The 10110-nt window shown below is 48.8% G+C and overlaps 1 protein-coding gene across 1 annotated transcript in view; it reads left to right on the plus strand.

The window, feature by feature from the left end:
* Positions 1-10008, plus strand: part of Stat2 (signal transducer and activator of transcription 2) — a 20802-nt gene extending 10794 nt beyond the window's left edge. Inside the window, exons 9-24 of the mRNA XM_031349915.1 lie at positions 263-421; positions 522-614; positions 793-852; positions 1187-1204; positions 1968-2061; positions 2156-2203; positions 2283-2366; positions 2487-2585; positions 2685-2820; positions 2920-2972; positions 3086-3180; positions 3944-4080; positions 4289-4471; positions 4644-4701; positions 8728-9008; positions 9221-10008. Coding sequence (XP_031205775.1) covers positions 263-421; positions 522-614; positions 793-852; positions 1187-1204; positions 1968-2061; positions 2156-2203; positions 2283-2366; positions 2487-2585; positions 2685-2820; positions 2920-2972; positions 3086-3180; positions 3944-4080; positions 4289-4471; positions 4644-4701; positions 8728-9008; positions 9221-9363 — 1741 coding nt within the window. The 3' untranslated portion in view covers positions 9364-10008. The remainder of the gene's footprint in view (positions 1-262; positions 422-521; positions 615-792; positions 853-1186; positions 1205-1967; positions 2062-2155; positions 2204-2282; positions 2367-2486; positions 2586-2684; positions 2821-2919; positions 2973-3085; positions 3181-3943; positions 4081-4288; positions 4472-4643; positions 4702-8727; positions 9009-9220) is intronic.
* The last annotated feature ends 102 nt before the right edge of the window (positions 10009-10110 follow it).

The raw sequence follows: 10110 nt of genomic DNA on the forward strand, positions 1-10110 counted from the left end.
ACTCAGAAATCCGCCTGCCTCTGCCTTCCAAGTGCTGGGATTAAAGGCATGTGCCACCACCGCCTGGGTCAGACTTGAACTCTTAACCCCTCTACTTAAACCTTGAGAGTAAGGGGATCACAAGGGTGAAATTACACACCTGGCTCTGGGTTCTTTTTAGCTCAAGTCAGTTTCTGACACTACACTATTAAAGAGAGAATACTCAGCCTCAGTGGGGCCCCAAAAAACTTACACATTCTCTCTCCCTGACTCTGTCGCCCAGGCTGACGGCTGGAGGAAAGTTCTTATTCCACCTTCGGCAGCTACTGCAGCAGCTGAAGGAGATGAGTCGTGATCTTCAGTATGATTCTAACCAGCTGGGCCAAAGGGTGGACCTGCAGAATGCCCAAGTCATGGAGTTACTTCAGCGTCTGCTCCAAAGGTCTGGTGTCCTGAGAGGCGTCTGTGGAGGAGAAACAAGGAAGAAACTCGAGGAGATAGTTGTTACAGCTGTTCTCTTTTCTCTATTCCTCTTTCCTTAGGTCCTTTGTAGTGGAAACCCAGCCCTGCATGCCCCAGACTCTCCATCGACCCCTCATCCTGAAGACGGGGAGCAAGTTCACCGTCCGAACAAGGTTGTGTGTGCGAGCTCCGCCTCCACCGCAGTTGTGCCTCTCCTGAGCGTGCAGATCCTTTCCCTTGTGAAGACTTACTTTCTCCCCTCCAGTTCACCTCCCTCCCCATCCCCCCTTTTTTCTCTGGCCATATGGAGAATTTGAGATTGACCACTGTATCCAATCATCTGTCCCCCAGACTGTTGGTGAGACTCCAGGAAGGCAGCGAATCACTCAGAGCAGAAGTCTCCGTTGACAGGTGAGCTGAGGCAGCGGGGATGTGACTCAAGCGGCCAATGGCACAGGCTGGAGGCAGAGGTACCCATTGCATGGCAGGATCCCCAGGATGCACCTCATGCACCAGTTGCCTTGCAGCACGTCCCAGATTAGTTTCATTGTCCTAAAGCGCCACCAGCCAGGCATGGCCAGTGCACCAGACAAAGATGGACATGAACTCAGAGATTCCATGTCTCTTCCGCCATGTCGCTGTGAGCTCAAGAAGGCAGTGTGAACCTAGGTCTGTCTAAGTACCAACACCAGATTCCTAACTACTTTTACCTCTCAGTGACTTTTTTTTTCCTCTGTCTTTTCAGGAATTCAGACTTACCAGGGTAAGTGCCTGATAAGGACATGTCCAGGCGTGTATGATTTGCACAAGCACATGTGGGTGTTCAAGGGAGGAAGGGGACTAGCGGGGCACGTGGACAAAGGGAGAGGGGGAAGTCTGAAGTGAAGTGCAATTTTGGTTTACTGCTAAGTTGTATTTTTTTATTTTAATTTTTTTTTACATTTTCTTACAGAAAGTGTGTGTGTGTGTTTGTATGCGTGTACATACATACACAATCAAGAAAAATATGAAAGTATGTGTATGTCAGAGGACAACTCGTAAGCATGTTCTCCTCCCACTATGTGGGTACTGGGGATCAAACGCAGGTCAGCGGACTTGTCTGCAAGCCCTTTTACTTGCTGAGTCATCCCACTGTCCCTTTCCTGCTGTTTTTTTTTCTTTTTTTCTTTTTCCTTTTTTTTTGGGAGGGGTGGGGGGCAGTTTCGAGACAGGGTTTCTCTGTGTAGCCCTGGCTGTCATGGAACTCACTCTGTAGACCAGGTTGGCCTCGAACTCAGAAATCCGCCTTCTTCTGCCTCCCAAGTGCTGGGATTAAAGGCGAGCGCCACCACCTCCTGGCTTCCTGCTGTTTTTTAAAACTAACTCTGACGAAGCCATGGCGGAACACACCTGAACTTTCAGTACTTAGGAGCAAGAGAATCACTGGAAATACAAGGCTAGCCTGGGCTACATAAAGAAGGAAAGAAAGAGAGAGACAAAGATACTAACACTGCTCTTTGTCTCCGTGTATCTTCTCCCTGGAATAGCTTTCGGAAGTTCAACATTCTGACCTCAAACCAAAAAACCTTGACTCCCGAGGAGGGCCAGAGGCAAGGCTTAATTTGGGACTTCGGCTTCTTGGTAAGAAGGGTTGACAGAATTGGCATCTAATCTTGAGGAGCAGGAGCTGGGCCTCTGGATCCCCTCCCTGGCATTGTGTTTCCTGAATTCGCAGACGCTGGTGGAGCAACGCTCTGTAGGTGCAGGAAAGGGCAATAACAAGGTAAGGCTGGCAGGTTACCAGAGCGTGAGCCGAGGTCAGGGACTCAGCAAAGGAAGCTCTGATCACTGTGACCCTGCAGGGGCCGCTGGCTGTAACAGAGGAGTTACACATCATCAGTTTCCTGGTGGAGTACGTGTACCAGGGTCTGAAGATGAAGCTGCAGGTGAGTGATGGGAAGCGGGAGGGAAAGAGGCAGCAGGTGCCTGCGGGGAGGGAAAGAAGCAGCAGGTGCCTGCAGTTATAAACGTCTGGTCCTCCATTATGACTCCTGTCTTCCTTCCAGACGGACACTCTACCCGTGGTGATTATTTCTAACATGAACCAACTCTCTATTGCCTGGGCATCCATTCTCTGGTTCAACATGCTCAGCTCAGATCCCAAGGTAGGAGGAGGAGTCAAGCAGGTGAGGGGCAGAGAGGAATGGCGGCTTGGCCACTGCAGTTAGGGCTGCTTCTGAGCCAGCTCACCCCCAACCCCACAGAACCAGCAGTTCTTCTGCCAAGCTCCGAAAGCCCCCTGGAGTTTGCTGGGGCCCGTGCTCAGCTGGCAGTTCTCCTCTTATGTCGGCCGAGGCCTCGATTCTGAGCAGCTGGGCATGCTGAGGAACAAGCTGTTTGGTACATTTCTCTTTCGGTCATTCCCTAGCCTTGGCTTGTCCCTACCCCGAGGCCTCTGCCTGGCTGTGGCCTCCTTCAGTCTGTGACTCTGGTCCACAGGAAAGAGCTGCAAGATGGAGGATGCCCTGTTGTCCTGGGTAGACTTTAGCAAGGTAACAACACCCTGCAGCCTGTGTCCTGCTAGTCCCCGGTCCAAACCCACCTCCACCCTTCCCCACACCAAGGGCAGCTCCACATCCTTCCTGCCTCTCTGTATCTCCTTCAGCGAGAGAGCCCCCCTGGCAAGATCCCTTTCTGGACCTGGCTGGACAAAATTCTGGAGCTGGTACATGACCACCTGAAGGATCTCTGGAAAGATGGGTAAGGTCTGGCTTTATTTTCCTTAACTGGGCTCAGGACTGCACTTTGTGCACCCCCTGGTGGCACAAGGGAGAGATGAAAACAGAAACAAAACAAAAAAAAAAAAACCCAACAACCCAGCAACAAACAAACAAAAAAACCGTGCAAGTCCCCATTAGTAATAGCAGTTGTGGTCTGTATTTGCCAAGCACCCACTGTATTGCAGAGCCTGCCAGGTGCTTCTGTTCATGCAGTCCTTGCGACCACACTTGAGTGGGGGAGTGCCTCCACCTTCAGTTCCATGAGGCCACCTAGACTTAGAAAAATTGGGAACGCAATCAATGAACAGAGTTGCGGGGGGTGTCAATATGTCTCTATTATGTGGCTCTGGCTGACAGTCCTGAAACTTGCTGTGTAGAGCACATTGGACACTTGCCTCTGCTTCCCAGGCGGTGGGATTAAAGGCATTCATTCACTCCCATGCCCAGCTCTATTATATTTTTATGTATTTATTTTGTGTGTGTGTGAGCGCACGCACGCACGCACGCACGCACGCACGCACGCACGCATGCATGTGTAGGTCAGAATGTAGCTTACAGGGGTAGGTTCTCTCCTTCCACCATGTGGGTCCTAGAGATTGAACTCAGGTGGTCAGGCTGGTGGGAGGTACCATTAGCTGCAGAGCCATCTCCTCACCCCTCACCCGGTACTTTCCTCAGTCTGTCCACCAAGTCCTCACAAGTGGGACAGGGACCTTGGGTCTGACAGGCTTTGTCTGCTCCAGGCGCATCATGGGCTTTGTGAGCCGCAGCCAGGAACGCCGACTGCTGAAGAAGATGATGTCTGGCACCTTCCTACTGCGCTTCAGTGAGACTTCTGAAGGGGGCATTACGTGCTCTTGGGTAGAGCACCAGGATGATGGTCAGCACCTTCCCCTGTACCATTCCTGCAATCCGCTTTCTGCCAGGCACCCCACACACACCTTCTCACTTTGACCCTCTGTCTGCTCTTGGCTTGGGGAGCCATGTCTGTTGTTTGGGGGGCAGTGTCTGTTGTTTGGGGGCGGTGTCTGTTTGGGCAGGGAACCTCGGGGCTAGTCTCACTTCTTGTTATGCATTATGTCCTTCAGATAAAGTCCTCATCTACTCTGTGCAGCCCTACACCAAGGAAATGCTACAGTCACTCCCCCTGACAGAAATCATCCGCCACTACCAGGTTCTTGCAGAAGAGAACGCCCCTGAGAACCCACTCCGTTTCCTCTATCCTCGAATCCCTCGGGACGAAGCTTTTGGGTCCTACTACCAGGAAAAAGGTTGGGGTCTTGGCCTACATCCTTCCTAGAACAAAAGTCTTGTCAGATATTGATAGATCTGGCTCCCTCCTTTCACACACAGGGCATGTTTGTGTACAGTTAATAAGGAGGTACCCTTGTCAGGACTGTGTGTCCAGCACATTGACCTCTCCCATCTCCTGTATCCCCACAGTTAATTTTGAAGAACGGAGGAAATATTTGAAGCATAGGCTCATCGTGATCTCTAACAGGTGAGACATGAGCCCTTCACTGGGAATCCTCTGGCTGCTAATTCCCTGATTCCAATCGCTTTCCACTCTTCTCCCCACCTCCCCGAACTCACCAACCTCGAGTGTTTTTCCCCTTCGAGCTGCTCCTGTCTCATGGTTTCCTTGCTGCCATCTTTTCCACTGTCTCCCTGATAGTAATGATCACAACCAGTTCCTGTTAACGGGACCCTTCTGAGGACCCACTGGGGTGGGTGACAGCAGTGGTGGTCATGCTTATTAGAAGCATGGTTTTGCTGGGTACTGGGCTGAGTGTTTGGTGTGTTTTCTAAGTTTGTTGAATCTTCACACACCTGCATTCAAGGCATGAGTGGTATCAGCTAAAGAAACAGAGTTTCAGTGTGATAAGGCAGTGAGTGTCTTTTAAGGTACACGGCAGCTCATCAGATCATTCGTTTACTGATCAATCAATTAGTTGGTTGACTTCTTTTGCTGCTGTTGTTGTTATTGTTCCTTTTGAGACAGAGCTGCTGGCCTGGAACAGGATATGTAGATCAGGCTGGCCTTGAACTCACATAGATCTCCCTGCCTCTGCCTCTCAGGTGCTTGGATTAAAGGCACGTGCCACCAATGCCTGCCTTATTTTTCACTTTACATGTATGCATGTTTTGCCTGCATGTATATCTGTGCACCACTTTTGTGTCTGGTGCCTGTAGAGGACAGAAGAAGGTGTCAGAATCCCTGGTGCTGGGATTGCAGATGGCTGGCAGCCACCGTCCTGGTGCTGGGATTGCAGACGACTGGCAGCCACCGTCCTGGTGCTGGGATTGCAGACGACTGGCAGCCACCGTTGGGTTCTGGAATTCAAACCTGGAACCTCGAAAGAGCAATAATACCGCTCTTAATACTGACCCATCTTTGCTGCTCACTCCTTTGTTTGAGGCAAAGTCCCAGGTAGCTGAGGCTGGTCTTCCTCAGCCTCCCCAAGTGTTGGGCTTACACCCCCATTTCTATTTTCTGTCCTTCATTTGTTTGTTTTCTGAAATAGGATCACACTTGGAAGAATCCCAGGCTTGTCTGTAGCTCATTATGCAGCTCTTACTGGCCTTGAACATGTGACATGCTTCCTGCCCAGGCCTTCTGAGTGCTGGGGTTTTTATAGGTGTGAGCTCACTTCTAATAAGCTTGCTCCTCCTATGATTGGGTGTCATTTAATTAGCTATTCTGATGATGACATGATACCCCACTATGGGTTTGCATTTTCCTGATCAGTTAAACATGTGTTTTTCATACACTTTGCCATGTGTGTATCTTCTTTTGAGGAATGTCTGTGCAGATTTTCAACCCAAGCCAGGTGTGGCAACATGGGTCTGTAATCCAGCACAGGAGAAAATGAGGCAGGAGGATTGAGCATTTGAGGCCAGGCTGGGTTACATAATGAGACCTTGTCTCAAAGAAAACCGGTAGCTTTTTGATCCATTTGTAAATAAGATTATTTGCTTTTTAAAGATATATTCACTTTTACTGATGTGAGGGAGGGTTTTGGCTTCCATGCCTGTGTACCATATGTGTTCAGTGCCCTCAGAGGCCAGAAGTCATCCCCTGGAACTGGAGTTACAGAAGATGTGAGCCTCCATGCAGGTGCTGGGCACAAACCCCAGACCTCTGCACGAGCAGCCAGTGCTCTTGACCACTGAGCCATCTCTCCAGCCACTTATTTCCCGTTTTACTGTTGAGGCTTTTTTAGTTCCTTATAGCTCCTGGCTATGAAGTCTTTGTGGAGTGAATAGTCTATAAGTATTACTTCCCACTTGCGAGTTGCCTGTTAGCTCAGGGGCTTGTTGCTTTTGCTGTGTTCTTTCTTAGTTTGATTTAATTGCAGTTGATCTCGTGTCTGCATTCGGGGCTCCGTCATTATCTGTACCATTGTTGCAAGGTTTTCCCTGTCTTTTGAGATGTGATTTATTGTAATTATGCATGTGTGTTTGTGTGTGGGATGCAGGAGAGGGTTTTCCATCTCCAGGATCTGGAGTTACAGGCAGTTGAGCTGTCCAGTGTAGGTGCTGGGAATTGAACTTAGGACCTCTGCAAGAGCAGAATTCTCCTCAAGATTTTCTTTTAGAATTTTACTTTTTAAGTTGCTGTTTGGTAGATATCTTGTTTTAAAGGTTTATTCATTTATTTTATGTAGATGAGTACACTGTAGCTGTCTTCAGACACACCAGAAGAGGGCATTAGATCCCATTGCAGATGGTTGTGAGCCACCATGTGGTTGCTGGGAATTGAACTCAGGACCTCTGAAGAGCAGTTAGTATTCTTAACGGCTGAGCCATCTCTCCAGCCCTCTTTTAGAATTTCATAATTTCAAGTTTTATGTTTAGGTCTTTGATCCCTTTTGTGTAGGCCTTTTTTTTCTTTAAGGGTTTTTGTTTGTTTCTTTGTTTTTTCCTCAAGGCAGAGACAGAGTCTCTCTGTGTAGCCCTGGCTGCCTTGGAACTCGCTCTGTAGACCAGGCTGGCTTCCAACCCACAGAGCTACCTGCCTCTGTTTCCCGAGTGCTGAGATTAAAAGTGTGCACTACCATGCCCTGCTTAAAATTTATTTTTATTGATTTTAATTATGTGTATGTGTGCATGTGGGTGTATGCATATGAGCACAGGCACCTGTAGGACCAGAGTCCTCCACTCTGAGAGGACTGAGGTCCTGGAACTGGACAGTTGTGAACCACCTTATGGGGGTGCTGGGAACTGAGCATGGCTCCTCTGCACTTCTATTGCTTTATGCAGTGTGCACCCTCAATACCGAACCTTCTCTCCAGCCCCCGTGTTGACTTTTAAATCGTAATTGTTTCTGTATGTGCGTATGTATGTGTGCATATATGTGTGCACATGTATATGCACACCACAACCCACGTATAGAGGTCAGTGAACAGTTTGGAGAGTTGGTTCCTTCTTTCTACCGTGTGGGTCATGGGTTTGGATCACGTGGCCTCAGACTGTTAGGTTTAGTAGGAAGTACCTTTACCTGCTGAGCCATTTTTCTGGCTCCATGGTTTTGGTATGTGGTAGAGGATACAAATCTAGTTTAAATCTTCTGTAAATGGATTTCCAGTATATTGAGAAGGATGTACTTTGTGTGTGTGTGTGTGTCTGTGTGTCTGTGTGTGTGTTTGTCAACTTCATAGAAAATTAGTTAGCTCTAGATTCATGGATTTATTTCTGGGTCTACATTCTGTTTCCTTGGCCCATATGTCTGATTTTGTGTTGGAACCATGCTATTCTGGTTACTATATCTTAGTATTATTTTATTATGTGAGCTGCTGTTTTGAAACAGGGTCTCATGTACCTCAGACGCTGTACAGCTATGGCTGGCTTTGAACATCTGATTCTCCTGCCTCTCCCTCCCACCACTGCCCGGCTCAGCCGGCTGTTCTTACGTGCACCTGGGTTCAGTACTGTTAGCACCTGAAGGTGGCTTACAGCCACTGAGCATCAGGGGATCTGATTCTCTCTTCTGGCCTCCACATATACCAGATATGCATGTGGTGTAATACTTGTACACAGAAAATAAAAAATAAAATTAAAAAACTGTGAATGATAATCTGAGATTTACCCAGTTAGTAAATGAGAGGATTCAAATCCTAAGAAGCCTGGTTTTAAGGCCAGATGTGGTGGCTAGTGCCTCTAATGCCAGCGCTTGTGAAGTGGAAGGCAGAAGTTCCAGGCTAGCCTTGGCTATGTAGATATTTGAAGGCCATCCTGTGCTACATGAGACTCTGTGTCCTAAAATCTTACGATAAAGCCCATGGTCTTTACCCCTTCGCTCCCTACCACTACCACCCAGGCAGAGAGTCTCACTGTGTAGACTAGTCTCAAACTCAGAGAGATAAGCCTGCCTCTACCTCCTGAGTTCTGAGATTAAATGTGTGCACAAGTACACCTAGCTCCCTGCTACGTTCTTAGGGTAGACATACAGCCCCCCGCTTGCTCTATATCCTCACTTTATTTCACCCACTGAGTCTTGTCCCATTGTCTGTCTTGGTATACTTAGACAGGCAGACGAGCTGCAGCAGCCTCTGGAACTCAAACAGGATCCAGAGTTGTTAGGACTGGATGCAGAGCTCATGTCGGCTATGAAGTTAGCACAGAACCTGGAGTTGGAGTCCATGCTGCAGACAGGACTGGATCTGGGCACAGAGCTGAAACTAGACCCCACACTGAGTACAGCCCCACAAATCATGCTGGAGCCAGACCCAACACATTCACTGCAGCTGGCGTCTGAGCCAGATTTGCCTCAGGACCTGCAGCAGCTGAACATGGAGGATATGGAAAGTAAGTGATCTCTTACCATTGCCAAAAGTGAGCTCCATGTTCCTCATTTGTTTCCTGGTGAGTCCTCTTGTTAGGAGATGTAAGGGCCTCCCCTGTCCCACCCTGTCCTTCATTTCCCCAGAGCCCCTTCAGCCCCACAATGCACCTTTCCTGCTAAAGTTGGGAGCTTCTAACTTGGATCAGGGCCTGATGTTTCTTCCTGTGTCCTCTAGTCTTCAGAAACAACATAAATATTGATGAGATCATGCCCAACGGTGACCCGCTGTTGGCTGTCCAGAGCACCATGGAGGAGGCGTACATGACCTGCCCCAGCCATTTTGATGTAGATGGACCCTTGATACCTTCTGAGGACTAGGCGCTGCATTCCTGGGATGTTGCTTCTGACCATGGGAAATGAGGCCTTCTAAGCTGGGTTAGCCATGAACTTTTGAGCAAGAGGTAAAACCTTAACATGGTTTCTAAGGTGCACCAAAGAGTCAGAACAGACGCTGGCCATAGTCTTTCTAGGATCCCGAGGCTGCCTGCCATGCTGGGAGACACAGGGGTCTTGATGGCCAGACAGGACATTTGTGAGGTCCTTAGAGGGTCTGAGGCAGTGGTGTCTTTCCAGGTTGGAATGACTTTGATGTTTTGATAATTGGCTAAGTAGGTGCGAAGCAACATCGGGCCTTTGTTGGGAGCTCAGACGTGGATGGAATTCTGACTTTCCTCCCCCATTGCTACCCTGGGTCCTGTCAAACCCAGAGCCTTGCCCATGGTAGGCAACCACAGTGGTACTGAGCCATGCCTGAGTCCTTCAGTTCTCTCTTCCGGATACCTCAGGTGTACTCCAGTTCTAAATTTCCTTCTCTTCCTGTAGAGGCTGAGCACTGTCCGCTTCAGCCCGCCATGTGAAACAGAACTACGGTAGCAGCTCCCTTGCCCTGCTCAGTTCCCTTCACAAAGTAATCCTGACACTCTAATGAAGATGTGAAGCTTTGCCGCTTTAGGCCATGTCGTCCCTACCTCCCCCAGCGCTTGAGAGAAGAACCACTCCTGGAGGGTTGAATGGCTTCTGAGCACTTGGGAATTACTTCTTTTTTTTTTTTTTTTTTTTTTTTTT

This window comes from Mastomys coucha, unplaced genomic scaffold (assembly GCF_008632895.1).
Source record: "Mastomys coucha isolate ucsf_1 unplaced genomic scaffold, UCSF_Mcou_1 pScaffold4, whole genome shotgun sequence".
Lineage (NCBI taxonomy): Eukaryota > Metazoa > Chordata > Mammalia > Rodentia > Muridae > Mastomys > Mastomys coucha.